General features: G+C 59.9%; 1 protein-coding gene across 1 annotated transcript in view; it reads left to right on the top strand.

Annotated features, from left to right (window-relative positions):
* The first annotated feature begins 11,678 nt into the window (after positions 1 to 11,678).
* The window catches only part of PLXND1 (plexin D1), a 52,247-nt gene continuing 47,425 nt past the window's right edge, over positions 11,679 to 16,500 (top strand). Inside the window, exon 1 of the mRNA XM_057554842.1 lies at positions 11,679 to 13,155. Within this exon, the coding sequence (XP_057410825.1) occupies positions 11,839 to 13,155 (1,317 nt within the window). The 5' untranslated portion in view covers positions 11,679 to 11,838. The remainder of the gene's footprint in view (positions 13,156 to 16,500) is intronic.

Raw genomic sequence — 16,500 nt, forward strand, 5'->3', positions numbered from 1 at the left:
CAGGGCTAAACCGGTGTCAGCACCTTCCTGCTCTCTTTACACTCCATCTTCCACTGTGGGCTGGTCCTATTGATTTACAGCCCTGTCCTCTGCGTGAGACTCAGCTCAGCACAGGGCCTAAAGACGGCCCTCAGGGGACACCAGCTGAGTAGAGCACAGAAAGGGGGACCCAGTCCCCCCTGCACCGTGGTCCTCACTGTCCGCTCAGGGGTCTTGATCTGGGAAGGAGAAGGCAAGCGGGGAAAAAGCAGAGGGAGAGTCGGACTCAGATGTGAGGCCAGTGGGTCTGGGTAGGGGGTACAGGCATAGAGGGGGTATGGGTGGGACAGTGCACAAGGACTAGACTCCGACGACCCTGGCTGTGTCACTTTGGGCAGTGAGTTCTCCCTGAGCCTCAGTTTCCCTCTCTGTAAAAGAGATAACAGCACCACCTGGCGAAATTAACTTGAACTGCCCCAGCACAAGGCCCAGGAGGCGCCCTGCAGGTGCTTTAACCAGCTTAGCAAGGGTGGGAGCTGGGGTTGGTGCCGAGGCAGTCGGAACTCTGCGTGGGAGGGTCCAGGGCATGGAGGCGAAAGCAGAGCCCCTGACCCGTAACTCACTGCGGCCCATTCAGCTACTGGGGCTAAAAATAGTGCGACCCCCGCCCCCTCCTGCTTTCTCCCGGCATCCTCCGCGAGGGGGCCACGGGTCCTGCAAATGGAAGTGAATTACGGTCAGGTGGGGACTCAAAAGTAAATCAAGCTGTGACTAGCATTTAAGAGCCTTTTCTGAGGCTCCTCACTTAACCTCTCGGCCCCTCCTCTTTCACTCGGGGACAGCGCTGGATGGGCACGAGGGCGTCCAGAGGGTCAGGGCTCCTGCTACCAATGCCCAGGCCTTGAGGTCCAGAGGCCTTGAGCTTGGGTGAAGAGAGAGGGACCCGGAAAAACACCTGCACCTTTGGGCTGGATGATAAAAGGGGGCGGGGCTGGCCTGTGGCCGTAACTCGCAAATAATGGGCACCCACGCAGGATGGTACGGTCCCGCCCACCCTTACGCATGCTCGTGGCACTGAGGCCCCCCTCACCTCCGTCCGTCCGTCAAATAGCAGACACACGTGTGCACGCCCGGCGTTTGTCTGCTTCCACCCCGAGTTAATGCTCCAGGGCAGCCCGAAGAAACTGAGGCACAGAGCAGGGCGGTGACTTGCCGGGGAGCTGCAGAGCTGGGGTGCCACCAATGCTGCCTTTCAGAGGGCGCCTGACAGCCACCCAGGTGAGTCCAGCCCTAGAAGTTGTGTCTGAGGGGAGGGTCTGGGGTGGGCAACCCTGTTAGCCCTTATTGGGTGGGTGACCCCAAACAGGTGGCCAGATGTCCTGAGCCTCAGTCTCTCCACTGCGGTGGAGCTGAGTCTCTCCGTCTGGGCTGTGGGGCGGCAACAGGGCCTGGGCTGGGCTGAAGCAGTCTGAGTGCCCCCCACCCAGGCTCCCCGCCCCATCCCCCTTCCCTTTGTAGGTGCAGCTGTGCTTTTGGCCTCTGATTCCTAGCAAAAATCCACCAGCACCCACATCCCCCAACCCATGGCTCTTGTCTTGTGTTGCCTTTACCACAAATAATATACATTCTCTGATGAAACTTAGAACATTCAGACTTGAAAGAAAAACTTAAAATTCCCTGCTCCCACCCAGCAAAGCATCAGGGTTCATCCTGCCTGATTCTGCCTCTCCCCGACCCTGTAACCCGGGGCGCACACCCTCGGTGGCGGGGTCTCAGGGTGCCCATTGGTAGCTGCATGACTCGTCCAAGCCCAGGTGCTGGGGTTAGAGCTCTGGCTGTAGAAGCCCTTGGTTCAGAAGGGGCAGGAGTTGCCCAACTCTGCCCATGGCATGGAGGGGGAAATGAGAATGGAGAGGCAGGGATGGGGTGACATGGGTCCAGTTGAGGAAGTGAAAGTTCTCCTGAGTCCACCCACCTCTGACAGGGCTGACTGCAGCCGGCCGCCACCGCTCCGTGTCCCAGATGGAGGTTCACAGGGTGGTGCCCCCACCAAACCCGGCCAAAACCATCCTGGGGCCCCGGGCTGTGACGCAGGGAGGGAGCGGGTCCCCTGGTCCCTTGCCCAAGGAGCCTCAGCTCAGGGGGACCGTCCCAGCCTCAGACCCCTGACTTTGGTCTGGCCAGCCAAGCCTCTCGAGTGAGGACGGGGAAATTGGGGCCAGGGAGGGGGCACTTGATTGGCCCTGTTTTCCGGTAGAGACTGAACCGGGACTAGAGTCCAGCCAGGGCCTCAGACGCCTGCCCCAGACATTCTTGGTGGCGGCCTCCGGGTCAGTGCTGGTGTCCCCTGAGTCTACTGTACCCTCTGAGCGATCTCCATGGTAACACAGAGCTGAGTTCAAGTCCCGTGCTAGCCTCCCTGCTGATATGGCCTTGGCAAGCCCCTGCCTCTCTTTGGCCTTCTGTGAAATGGTGCCAGTGAGACCTTGTGCTCATGTGGGGAGTAGATAAGTACAGACCCGCCCTGGGTGGGCCCCGGATGGATGTCGGTTGGGTTGGGGGTTTGGGCATGGGGCTGCTCCTGCCCCACCAACCGACCCCAGGTGTGGCGGGACAATGGGCTGGTGGCCGCATCTGTGCTGAGCTCACCGGCTTCCGCTGGGGCCCCACAGGGCCGCCTGTTTTGCTGGGGAGAGGGTCTCCCCTCCTATCCTCTTCCTCCAGGCCTCCTTCCTGCTTCCCTAGGTGAAGCCGGCCCTTCCGTCCAGGCGCTCATCAATCGCACCCGAGGTGCCGAGCGTCCGGCTGGCCTTCTCAGGCCCTGACTCACTTCCTGTTTCCCGGAGCTAAAAATAGCTTCCCCTGGATGCTAGACCAGTGCTGGGGGGCTCCCTCCCCGGGCAGCTGCTCAACGTCTCCACAGCGCGCCCCTACCCAGGCCTGTGCACCCACCACTAAGTCTGTGTTCTGTTGGACACCAAAGCAGCCCAAGGACCCCTTCGTTGCTCGCTTAGGGATGTAGGAGCACCCCTGGGGGCCTGGCCATGGGGCAGCAGCAGTGAACAAACAGATGAGGACCTGCCCTCGGGTGTCTGCAGACATTAACCAAATAACTCTGCAACTAGGTGCCTTGAGCCCTGTACAGGGAGGGTGTGGAGGCCTCTGACTGCTGCAGCCCACAGAGGCTATGGATGAGGAAAAAGGGGTGGGGCTTTTACCCCTTTTCGAAGGGTTTCAAGTTGTAGAAGAACAGATTCTACAGATTTGCAATTTGAAAATCTCCCTCAGGCTGCTTCATGGAGAAGTGATTCCGGGAGAGGCAGGAGGAGGCGTCCAGGCAGGAGGGGGGGTTTCAGACCAATGAAGTAGTCTCAGACTGATGGGAGGTGATTAGGGGGTGACGTCTGGACAGGTGGGAGGAAGGGACGGGGTGTCCGGGTGCCCCCCGGGTTTTGCCTTGAGTGCAATGCGGTGGAGGCCTGGGCTGGGTCCAGGAGGTGCGACGCATCAGCCCATGACTGTGGGCGAGTCACTTAACTCCACTGTGCCTTACTTCCCATCTGCAAAGTGGGTATAATGAAAGGGCCTCCCTCCCAGGTGGTTGTTGTGAGGAATAAACATGATAATCCATGCGAACCTCGTGGGCAGCCTCGATAAACTTTAGCTGCTTTTATTTTCTGCCTTAGGCCTGGTCTTCTGCCATGTGCCAGGGGCTGTGAAAGGGGTGATGAGGCTCCTCTGAGTTGGAGAGGCGCAGCCTCACCCCCATTTTGCAGAAGGGGAAACAGAGGCTGGGAGAGAGAAGGACTCTGTCCCAGGTCCCACTGGGAAGTGGTGAGGCAGGATGTAAACCTGGTCCCTCTGGCCCCATGGCCTCCCACGGGGATCCCAAAGTGCCCCTCCCCTGCCTGTGGCCCTAAGCTGGGGGAATGGAGGTGAAGCTGGTGCAATTGCCCTGTAAATTTCAACCCAGCCGAGTCACGTCCTCGTAGGAAAACCTGTATTTTTAGACTCACAAACCCTCCCCAGGCCAGGCCTGGCCAGGAGGTGTCGACCTTCCCTGGCAGGTGGGTGAGAGCAGGTGGGTGAGAGCAGGTGGGGACATCAGCAGGATCCTGGGGGGAAGGAGGGCCCTGGAGCTGTATGGAGTGGGTACCAGCCAAGAAAGTGATGAGAGAACATTTGTTCATCTCCTCCCCCATTCGTTCATTCATTCATTCATTCACCCTTGTGAGCCTGCTTTGAGTCCAACCTTCTGCCTAGTCATGCAGGGGACACAGGTATGCCCCCAACAAGATCCAGCTCCTGAGATGCCCCCTGGTGGGGGAGCCAGAGCAACAGACACATTGTCACCTGGTGTGGCTGCTCTGATGGTGGCAGCATAGGGGGGCCGTGGGAGCCCAGAGTAGGAGGACTAATCCAGCCTGGGGGATCTGGGAAGGCTGCCTGGAAGAAGAGAGGCCAGAGCCGAGTCTTAGAGACACCCTGGGACTTAGCCAGGGTGACGGGGCAGGGAGGGAAGTTCAGGGTCATGGTGAAACTTAATATGCACACCAGGACCCTGAGGACTGCAAGGCTTTTGGGACTCAGATTCTGACCTGGGTTGGGGGAGGTGTGTGGGGAAATACAGGCAAAAGGTGGTGGCTCATCCTGAGACTCCCAGCTGTGGTTAGTGGGGGCTGCTCTTGAGTAAGATGAGGGATGGGGTCATCCAAAAGTCCCTGAAGAACCAGTTCCAAGTTCCTCAACAGAGGGGACTTTGGCCAGGCTGAGTAATACTCACAGGCTGGCCTGCCCAAGGTTAAGGGCTGGACCATCCAAGGCCCGCGGCTGGACCATTTAAGGTCAGAGACTAGACGACTCAAGGCCAGGCTGAACTCTACAAAACAGAGATCAGGCTATTGAAGGTTGATAATAAAAATCTTGGAGTTTCAGGAGGAAATCCTCTAGCAGCCCTGGGGGCAGAGGAGGGTGTAGTCTGGAGAGGACAAGAGCCTCTTGAGGTGAGGCTCTGGCTGCAGGGGGAAGAGGAAGGGACAGGGAGAAGAGCTACCTCTGTGGGCACCTGACACCCAAGCCAGCTCTGAGCTCTGTCCAGCTAGGGCAGGGCAGGGGCAGAACTTTCCAGAAGCCAGAGCTGGAAGGATGGTGGGAGCAGCAACGTCTCCTCCCCATCAATGACTTTAATAATAAATGTCACTGATTATTTACCACGGGCCGGATGGCTGGTGGCTCCACACTCTCTAGGGATTATTTCATTTGATCCCCCACAGCCTGGAGGGATAAGAACTCTGAGACCCATTTCACAGGTGTGGAAACTGAGACCCAGAGAGGTGCAGGGACTCACCCTGGGTCATGCAGATGGGAAGCAGAGGGTTGGGATCTGAACCCAGGTCCCAGGACCACAGGATGACTATTTCATAGCCTTGACTGGACCCTACTCCTGGAGAAGAGGGAACAGCCAGACCTAAGAATTCCTGCTCCACCTTGAGCAGCTCGGTGGCCCCGAGCGAGTCACTTCCCTTTTCTGAGCCTCAGTCCCCTCTTCTGTAAATGGGCCTCACAGCCCCTGCAGTGTGAAAGATGAAGTTTATGTTGGATACTCAGTAATCCTGTGAGGGCTCCTTAAACTGGGCTCAGGTGCCCCTTCCCCTGGGAAGCCTGCCTTGCTTGCTCCCATGGGCCTGGTTGCCGGAATGCTCCTCTGTGTATCCTCAGGGCATCATCGCTGCTGTGTCCCAGGGCATACAGTAGGTGCTCACTCAGTATCCGCTGGAATGAGCGTGCTTAGACAGACCTCGGTTCAAATCCAGGACCACTGCTTTGCCTCTCTGAGCCTGAGTTAACTCATCCATCAAATGGGATCACTAGCATGGACCTTTGATGGCTTTTGCAAGGATTGGCTGAGAAACGTCTAGCACACAGTAGGTGCTCAGCCCCAGTGACTCCCTGTCCTCTTCAGCTCTGGGCCTCCTCTGCTTTCCTGTGGCTCCACTCGTGGAGTCCCTACCTTCTGCTCAGGAATCACCTGCCCCTGCCGCCCAACCTGCCCCGGGCAGCTGTCCCCTGGAGATGGCAGTAGCCTGGGAATGTGGGTGGGGTCCCCCAGGGGCGGCCCTGCCCCCTCCGCCACCCCCGCTGCTGGACAGAGGCCTCAGTGTGGAGCTGCTGGGGTCCTTTCACGGGCCCAGACCCATGACTGGACGTCTGAGAATGCCGCCCATTATCCGACTCACAGAGCACAAAGGGGCCACGTGGGGGCTTGGCAGGCCAGGCGCCCGGGATGGGTGCACGGGGGCTCCGGGTCCCCACCCCAGCCTGCTGCGTCCCCACCACAGAGGGCAACGATGTGCCCAGAGTCGGGAGAGGGCGTCTGTCACACGCAGGAATGAGAACCATTTCCTTCAGCCCCTCAGGGAGACAAAGACAGAGAGAAACGAGCAGGGGCTTGGCTCGTCACAGACAAGGGCGGGCACCCCTCCTGAGCCCTGATACCAAACCTAGAAGACCACCCCCCGCCCCTGCCACCCAGGGGTATCCAGTGGGGCAGGGGAGGGAATACTCCAGAACTCGCAAGGGGGGAAACCCCCGTGGTCTTCCACAGAGTCTGCAGTGGGGAAACAGCAGCACAGCCACACCAGCAGCACCAGTGGTCTGTAACTGAGACACGAGTGTGATGGGTCCTGTGTCCCCTGTCAGTGCTGCCACTCGAGGGTCACCCGGCCCCTCCTGGGCCCCTCCTGTAGGAAATGGTGGCAATGACAGGAGACCCAGTGTGGAGGGGCAAGGCTGGCTAGAGATGGGGCAGGGGTCACTTCGGGCCACCTATTTGCTGTGTGACCTCAGGCAGGCCTCTAGGCCTCTCTGTGTCTGGCGTCCATGTTTATGAGAAGAGGGGAGGGAGACCTGGTGGAGGGTTAATTAAGGCAATTTTTTGCATCCGAGCCCTTAATGGCACTGGCACCGATGACACGTCTCAGTGGCAGCTGCTATGAGGATGACGTAATTATCCGGGTCTGGGGGCTCTCCTGAGTGGGGTACAGATGACCAATTTGAGGACCCTGGGGAGAGGACCCCTGTGATTCAGAGCTGGAAAGCCAGTGGACGCCACACTTCCTGATATGCCAGGCCTTTGACGCGTGCATGCTTTTCCATCCTCCCAGCAGCCTTGTGAGGTGGATGATACGCCCCTTTTCCAGGTGAGGAAACAGAGGCTCAAAGGGAGCCGGTGCCACCAAGCTCACCCAGGTGGTTGGGGCGGAGCTGCGCCTGGAGCTCAGGTCTCTCAACTCCAAGGCAAGAGGTCGAGAGGGACACAGTGGCCCAGGGCAGAGTTTGGAGGCCGGTGAGCTGTGCAGCTGTGGGCAAGTGGTGTCACCTCCCTGACCCTCAGTGTCCCCGTCTATAAAAAGGGGCTGATAAAACCCACCTCTCAGCCTTGTTCCCAGGGGGAATGAGATGGGCAAAGCCCCCAAGGAACTGCAGTGGTGGCTCCTGGCACCGTTGGGGCCCACGCTGGGGTTGCTGAGCGGTCCCGGAGGCCTCTGTTCCTGTCACCAAGGCAGTGCTTGGAGCAGTGAGCATGTCAGGAGCACTTCCTGCAGGGGCAGCATTCGCTGAGGCCAGGCCTGAGGCACAGGAGGGCGAGGACCCCCTCCTCCCTGTGCAGCCCTGGCCCCACTGTTATTTTTTCCAATTGAAGAAGGAAAACATTTCCTCCTCCTCCTCACGCTCTGCCCTGGGCAGCCAGAGAGCCGAGGATGGACGGGGCAGGATGGGGAAGCCCCTGCCCAGGCAGCAGTGAAAGGCCCAGGCCCGCCTTGTCTGGGCCAGCCTGGCCACCTACCCCTGGGTGTCCAGGCAAAGACCTGCCCCTTCTGGGCCGCCATGTCCTCATCTACGAAGGCACTGGATTAGATCAATGTTTCCCAAATTTTAGGCATTTTGTACCACCAAGGTTATGACCATATTTGTCTCTAAGTTAACTCCCATTTTAAAAACTTCGATAGGGACTTCCCTGGTGGCGCAGTGGTTAAGAATCCGCCTGCCAATGCAGGGAACACAGGTTCGATCCCTGGTCCGGGAAGATCCCACATACCGTGGAGAAATTAAGCCCATGTGCCACAACTAAGCCTGTGCTCTAGAGCCCGCGAGCCACAAGTACTGAGCCTGTGTGCCACAACTACTGAAGCCCACGCGCCTAGAGCCTGTGCTCCACAACAAGAGAAGCCACTGCAGTGAGAAGCCCGTGCACCACAACGGAGAGTAGCCCCTGCTCGCCGCAGCTAGAGAAAGCCCGCATGCAGCAACAAAGACCCAACGCAACCAAAAATAAATAAAATGAAAAAAAAAAAAACTTTGATAAATGCACTTATCAAGCAAGCTTTACATCATTATTATACTTGGAAAGCCTGTAGTATCACTTGCCAAAACCAGAAGATAACTGCAAATATTATAAAGAAAACAAGGAGCTATAAGTAAATTCTAGAATGCTGAGCTTGAGACCTTCTATTAAGAACGGACAATGACAAATGTTAGAGGCATTAAAGACACATTAGCCCCAAACAGAGTCCTTCTCCTTGATATAATCAGAAGTCTTGAACAAAAACTGAAAAGGGCCTGAATCGCAGTGTAAAAGCCAGCAGTCACTCCAGGGTTGGTAAATCTGGTTTAGTTAATTCAAAGTGAGTTGATGCTGGGTGCTACCTAACCTGCCCTCCTGGGTACCATCCATATCCCCTTGGTTCGCTCTAAAATCCCTTCTGGGAGGATACCCCCCCACCTGTTAGCAAGGCCAGGGGAGATGTGGGTTCTTTCATTCATTCGTTCCTTCCTTCGTTCACTCAGCCCAAGGTATCAGCACCTCTCTGCCCAACCGGGGGTATAGGGTGGCTGCCACCCTGATCCATCCTGGCCTGAGGGAGCTCCCAACTAATGGGAAGAGGAGAGAAAGCACAGGATTTGGAGACAGATCTGGGTTCAAATCCTCCTCTTGCTAATAGCTCTCAGTTTCTCCATCTGGGAAATAGGTTCGATGACCCCTGCCTTTTCAGCTGGCTGTGAGGATGGCATCAGATTGTTCAGGGCAGTGCTGGGTGCAGTAGTTTGCTCTTGGTAGACGGTGGCTCTGCTAGCTACCATGAGGCCCTGATGGGCCATTGCTCAATGTAAGGGGAAAAGCGGGCATTTGCCCAGTGCCTGCCACGTGCCCAGCACTGTGCTTTCTGGTACATTTCGTTCTTCACATCATATAACCTCCCAGGGGCTGGTGTGCTATTATGATTGTCTTCATTTTACAGACAAGGAAACTGAGGCTCAGAGAGGGCAAGTGCCTTGCCCTAGGCCACACAGCACTTCCACCTCCAGCTTATGTGAAGACACTTGGACCCCGGCTATGTCTTCTGCGGCTAACCTGGCCCTGCATATCCCCAGCTCCAGGCGGCTCCTGAGACCCAGCACTCAGCTTGGCAGGTAGTTTGTGTCCAAAGTGCCCGGAAGCATCCACTCTGCACCAGACTGAGTTGCGACCACACAGAGCATTATCCTCAGGGCTCAGTGGGGGGAGCTGCAGGATGCGGCAAGATGAGCCCAGAGACAGGAAGGAAGCTAGGAGGGGCGAGAGGGGGAGCGAGGGGTGGGAGATAGGGAGGGAGACAGAGAGAGGCAGAGACACAGAGAGAGAAAGAGATACACACACAAAGAGACAGACAGTGGAAGGGTGGGGGGAGAGACTGGGAGAGAGAGAGAGACAGAAACGGGAGGAGCAAGAAGACAGACGAAACCAGAGATGGGGTGGCGAAGGCTGAGAAAGATAAGGTGGGGAGGGAGACAGACAGAGGGATGATCGGGGAGGGGTGGGGCGAGGTGCACCCAGGCAGGGCTCCCAGGCTGCTTCCACAGGTGGCACAAGATAAGTCCTCCCCACCCCGAGATGGAGGTGGAGACAGCGGTCCTATCAAGCTGCCCCGAGTGGCCTTGAGCCCCAGGGGTGGGGGATGGGGCCCCGAAAACAGAACCTTTGATTTCCTGTGTTGAATACTCGTGGCTGTCAAAGCAGTGGTCAGACTGACAGAGGGGGTGGAAAAAGGCAGGCGTGATGAGCACATGCTGATGGCAGGAAGGCGCAGTGTTGGGGGCGTGCGGGACTGCTGTTGGCTTGGCCTTTCCTACCTCCCCCATGGGGCACAGAGAAACCCCTGTTCTTCCTTCCTGACCAGGTGGGAACAGGTGAGGGAGGCCACGCCACCCGCAGAGCCAGGTGAGAGGCTCAGCCATTCTGAGAGGCCTGGGCTGGGGGAGAGTTGGGGTGGGGTTCAGAGCCAGCAGACTGGGGCTTCCAAACATTGTAGTTCTCCTCCTTATGAGCTGTTCGTCTTGGGCCAGTCCATTCACCTCTCGGGCCTCAGGCTATGAATCTGTAAGGTGGGACAGTAATCGTACCAGCCTCAGAAGGTGGCTGTGAGGGCGAAGTGAGTCAAAACACATGAAGGGCTTGGCATAGTGCCTGATAGGCAGCGAGCCCTGCTTGAGCGCCCTCACGTAAGCTCTGTGACCCTGTAAACATCACTGCCTGCCCTGGCCCCCAATGCCCACCTGCTCCTCCCAGGTGAAAGGAGAAGCAGGCCCAGTGCCAGCTCACCTGTGGCTGGTCTTCAATAAATCTGGGAGGATTTTAGGTCCTTTCAGGGTCCCGAATAAAGTGGGTGGAAGGGCAGCTGGGTCTCCACAGGAGGTAAATGTGGGCCTCCTGGGGCCATCATCCCCCAGGATCAAGGCTCCACTCTGGGTACCCTGGGGCTTGGCACAGACCTGAAAACTCCTCTTCACTTTTCCCTGATTTATATGTCTGACCCTTGATCTCTGGTCCCTGCCACTTGTCAGACCCCTTTCCAGGCTGGGGATCTTGGAATCTGAGGGGGCAGTGCTCTCTGCCCAGCTGACCCTGGGGGTGTCCATGGTTTGGGATCTAACGTCTGGACAGTGTCTTGCGACAGGGAGTGGGGTGTGAGGTGGAGAGAGACAGGGAGGGCAGGGGGAGAGGAAGGTGGACAGAGGTGGAGGAGAGAGGGGGTAGAGGGATCGAGAGAGACAGAGGGTCCAAGGGGGCGGGCGCGGAGGGAACCAGGAGAGAGGGAGAGAGAGCCAAGGGCAGAAACACAGGAGAGAAGGGGGAGAGAGAATACAGGGGAGAAAGGGGAGGGGCGGGGTAACAGACGGGAGAGCGAAAGAGAATCAGACTGAGAAAAGGAGAGACAGCACGCACGGAGTTGGGGTGGGGGGCGGGACATACAGAGACAAGGAGACACTGAGAGACACTTACCGAGAAGGAGGGAGAGACAGAAAAGGAAAAAATAAAACAAGCTCGAGAGACAGGCCAAGGGGCCAAGAGGGAGAAGGAACTAAAGCAACCAGCGACGGAGCCGGAGGCAGCTCCGGGAAAGGAGCCTCGGGCCGCGGGTGCCGCACAGGAGGGTCCTGGAGGGCGCGGTGCGGCCAGACCCAACAACAGCTGAGCGAGGGCCCGGCGGCCGGAGGGCGGGGCCGGCGGGCAGCGGGGGCGGGGGCCCGGGGCGCGTGGGGAGGTGGGCCCCGGGCGGGCGGGGGCCCCGGAGGCGGGCAGGGCGCGGCGGGGGGCGGGGCGCGAGGGCGTGTCCGCAGCGGAGCCGCCCCCGCCCCGCCCCTGGGTTGCGCGGAGCCGCTGAGCCGGGCCGGGGCGCCGGGGCCGGGGGCGGCTGGCGCGGGCAGGAAGCGCCTCGCGGCCCGGGCCCGCCCCCCGCCTCCTGCCGCCTCCGGGCTCCCGGCTCCCGGCCGCGCCGCGCCCCATGCACTCGCCGTGCCGCGCAGCCCGCGCACGCCCGGATGGCTCGTCGCGGCGCGGGCGGCGCACCCCTTAGCGCCCGGGCCGCCGCGGCCAGCCCCCTGCCGCCGCGCCCGCCATTCTGGGCCCCGCCGTGCCCTCCACTGTTGCTGCTGCTGCTCCTGGGGGCGGCGCGGATAGGCGCCCTGGAGATCCAGCGCCGGTTCCCCTCGCCCACGCCCACCAACAACTTTGCCCTGGACGGCGCGGCGGGGACGGTGTACCTGGCGGCCGTCAACCGCCTCTACCAGCTGTCGGGCGCTAACCTGAGCCTGGAGGCCGAGGCGGCCGTGGGCCCGGTGGCCGACAGCCCGCTGTGTCACGCCCCGCAGCTGCCGCAGGCCTCGTGCGAGCACCCGCGGCGCCTCACCGACAACTACAACAAGATCCTGCAACTGGACCCCGGGCAGGGCCTGGTGGTCGTGTGCGGTTCCATCTACCAGGGCTTCTGCCAGCTGCGGCGGCGGGGCAACATCTCGGCGGTGGCCGTGCACTTCCCGCCCGCCGCGCCGCCCGCCGAGCCCGTCACGGTGTTCCCCAGCATGCTGAACGTGGCGGCCAACCACCCGAACGCGTCCACCGTGGGACTGGTCCTGCCGCCGGCCGCTGGCACCGGGGGCAGCCGCCTGCTCGTGGGCGCCACGTACACTGGCTACGGCAGCGCCTTCTTCCCGCGCAACCGCAGCCTGGAGGACCACCGCTTCGAGAACACGCCCGAGATCGCCATCCGCTCCCTGGATGCGCGCGGCGACCTGGCCAAGCTCTTCACCTTCGACCTCAACCCCTCCGACGACAACATTCTCAAGATCAAGCAGGGCGCCAAGGAGCAGCACAAGCTGAGCTTCGTTCGCGCCTTCCTGCACCCTCCCGACCCGCAGCCGGGCGCCCAGACCTATGCGTACCTGGCGCTCAACAGCGAGGCACGCGCGGGCGACAAGGAGAGCCAGGCGCGGAGCCTGCTGGCGCGCATCTGCCTGCCCCGCGGCGCCGGCGGCGACGCCAAGAAGCTCACTGAGTCCTACATCCAGCTGGGCTTGCAGTGCGCGGGCGGCGCGGGCCGCGGCGACCTCTACAGCCGCCTGGTATCCGTCTTCCCCGCGCGCGAGCTGCTCTTTGCCGTCTTCGAGCGGCCGCAGGGGGCCCCGGCGGCCCGCACGGCTCCGGCCGCGCTCTGTGCCTTCCGCTTCGCCGACGTGCAAGCCGCGATCCGCGCGGCGCGCACCGCCTGCTTCGTGGAGCCCGCACCCGACGTGGTGGCCGTGCTCGACAGCGTGGTGCAGGGCACCGGGCCGGCCTGCGAGCGGAAACGCAACATCCAGGTATGCCCAGGCAGCGGGGGCGCTGGGGACCAGCCCAGGGGGCTGGAGAGAGAGCGTGCGGGTAACTGGGCAGGTTGTGCGCTGAGCGGGTCACACGTGTGAGTGTGCCGTTACCTAGATGTGCGTGTATGGAGACTCAAGTGTATACTCTGAGCCACAGGTGCATTTGCGGGGACCCAGATGTAGTCGTGAGAATACAGGTGTCAGCAGAGGTGGGGGGCACTGCCGTGAATATGGCCTAGGTGTGCGCGTTGGGCACTCAAATGAGTGCTGGGTTACAGGTGCACATATGTAGGTGTGCGGGGCGGTCGGGTTGTGGATGGGTACCCAGGTGTGCGCTGAAGAGAGCCGAAGGTGCATACACATCCCGGCTGTGCAAGTGAGGGTCGCAGCAGTGGGCTGTGTGCACAGCAAGTGAGTGCAGCGTCTGACCAAAGGTATGTTCTGGGCCGACTGCATGAGCCCGTGAGGGCTGCCTTTGGGAGTTGGCAGGTGTGTGCACGAGTGTGGCAGGTGTGCAGGGAGGCATGCAGGGGTGCATCAGGGCCCTGCAGATGGGGGGTGAGGGGAAGCAAGGTGTATGCACCAGACTTGTGTGTCACTGAGCTGGGTCACACAGGTGTGAGGGCAGGCAGGTGCGTGTGGCAGGGACACACTGGTGCAACAGGGTAGGCCTGGGTGCGCAGTGGGATGTGTGCGGCAGGGGACGCAGGTGTTTGGAAACCAGTAGGCACTCTGGGGAGGCCGCTGGTTGGCAAATGGGTGTGTTCCTGAGGCCAACTTTTTATTCACTCATCCAACACACATTTACTGAGCATGTAGCATGCACCAGGCCTGGGGGCTATGAGGAAGGCAGTAACACTTGTGGAATGCCTACTAAGCGCCTCACATGGCATAACTCTAGGTTTTAATAGCAGTCCTCTCAGCTAGGCTCTGTTCTCATCCCCATTTTACAGATGAAGAAACTGAGGCACAGAGAGATTCAGTAACTTGCTCAAGGTCACACAGAACTAGCAGAGGCAGGATTTGAATCCAGGCTGTCTGGTCTCAGCATCTGTGCTCATAGTGCTGCAGAGTCTTTGCCGCCTTACAGATGTGGAACTCAGAGTGTGTGTGTTGGAGGAGTCCCGGCGACTGGGGTGGGGAGGTGCTGGCTCCAGGAGAGTGGAGGGAGGTGAGCAGGACTGCATGTAGTGCTTGAGTGGGCCATGGGGATCTGGAGGGAACGAGGAGGGCCAGGTATAGGGCCACAGCAGCTGGGGTGGGGGAATGGGGCCCAGGTGTCTGGGGCTGGGCAGGGCAGGAGTGAGGAGGCCAGGTTGGGGGAGATCTATGTGTGTGTTGGTCTTGGGTGGACGTGACACAGGGGTGCGGGAGGGTTCTGTGTGTGGTTCCACCCAAGGAAGCGCATCAGCAAGGGGTCACTTCTTTAGAGCGCCCTGGGAGGTGGACTCCTGTGCCTTTTCTGCACTCTCCATCCCGAGATGAGTCAGGGGAGACTTGGCCACTCCCCTAGGAAGCCTCAACTTCTCAAAATGCAGAACTTAGCCTTCTCCTGGTGATTACGGAGCTCTCCTTGGGGCCAGGCTCCCTGTGGCTCTGCCCCATCCCTCCTCTGTGATCCTCAGGCCCTGGCAAGAAGCTCGTGAGATTAATTATTCCCCTGTGGGTGTGCCCAACACTGGGGCTTTGAGAAAACGCAGATTCCTTCGCCTGCAGCTGGTCCCCACACTGCCTACCGCCCGGCTGGCTGGCTGCCCTGAAAGTAAAGGTCATGGTGGGTGAGCAGGGCAGACTGGCCCGGGCGCGGGTCTGCTACCAGCAGGGGCCAGCTTGGTCAGGGTGGTCACCCAGCGCTGCGGTTGGGACATGCACTCTTCCCCTCCCCAGAGCCACATGCCCCAGTGGGCTGTGTTGGAGGGCACAAGCTTTGTGTCCGGGGGTCTCAGAGCCTGAGGAGGTGAATGGGGAGTCAGTCGCTGCTCTACGGAGGGAAGATCCTGTCGGAAGGGCCTTCTTCGGGCCTTTCCAGGCTTGTGTGTCCATCTAGGCCCTCAGTGTGAGGCAATCCGTGGGATTCCTCAGGCCGCCACAGTCTCCCTCTCCCCCTCCCCCTCTGGCAGGAACCGTCCTGGTTCCCACGGTCCCCCGTCCCCAGCCTGGCCTGGTGCAGTGACTCACTGCTGAAGGGAGCTGGGGCTTCCCTTTTCTTCGGGGGCAGGGCCTCTCCAGGGACACAGCCCCAGGGACAGAGTGCTCAAGGGCCTCCTCCCCACCCCAAGGTGGGGTGGATTCCTGGCCCTCCTTGGCCACTCTCCCTGTGTCCTCCACACCCCTCTCCCCTTCCCCATGCCCAGCTGTGGGCACAGGCCCCAGGGTCTGGGCCTGTAGCCTCCGGTGGGGATGGGAGAGTGCTCTTGGCTGTTGCCAGCTCCCCAGTTACAGTCTAAGAACTTGGACCTCGCACCCGGGGTTAAATTCTACTCTGTCACTTCCCAGCTGTGTGACCTTGACAGGTGACTTAACCTTTCTGAGCCTCCGTTTCCTCATCTGTAAAGTGGGGACAGTAAATCTCTAAGGATCGCTGAGGACCAAGTGAATTAATTAACGTAAAGCACTTTGTACCCGGCACGTAGCAAGCACCTAGTAGATGTCTGCTGTTCTTGTTATTATCACCTGGGGGGGGGGCATGATTAGCACAGGCCTGGGCTTGGTCCTCGACAGCAACCAGAGGCCTATTTTGGCTTGTTCTGCAACAGTGAAGACCACCTCTAGCGCCCGATGGCAGCCTCAGTAAACATTTCCTAAGTCGCTACTGTGTTGCTGTGTGCTGAGGACCAGTGGTGATTCCCTTACTGTCTGCTCTCGTGGACCGTGCCGGCAGACGTGTGGCCAGGCCCTTCCAGCCCAGAGGGCTGGGTGCTGTGATCCCATCCGGGCAGACGGAGCCCGGAGAGGGGCATCAAGGCCTCTGGGGGGAGTGGTGTCAGAGCGCAGGTGGGTGGGTGAGCAGGAGTCAGTCACATGAAGCCGGCAGGAGAAGAGGAAGGGGTCCAGGCAGAAGGAACAGCTTGTCAGAGGCCTGGAGGTAGGAAACAGCAAGACAGACTGGAGCAGTGAGAGGTGGTCATTGTGGCCGGGGAGGGGAAACAGGAAGTATGAGCAGGGCTGGGAAAGGCGGGCAGGCCTGCCATGTGGGTGCGGATAGGCGTGACTGTGTCCTGGGGACGTGGGGAACCATGAAGGGTTTTAGCCAGAGCATCTGGTCTGGACGAGCACCTCAGTTTCCTCCTCTGTAGAACAGGAACGATAATAAAAATACCGACCTCGCAGGACCGCTGTGGG

This window comes from Balaenoptera acutorostrata, chromosome 10, assembly GCF_949987535.1.
Source record: "Balaenoptera acutorostrata chromosome 10, mBalAcu1.1, whole genome shotgun sequence".
NCBI classification, from domain to species: domain Eukaryota; kingdom Metazoa; phylum Chordata; class Mammalia; order Artiodactyla; family Balaenopteridae; genus Balaenoptera; species Balaenoptera acutorostrata.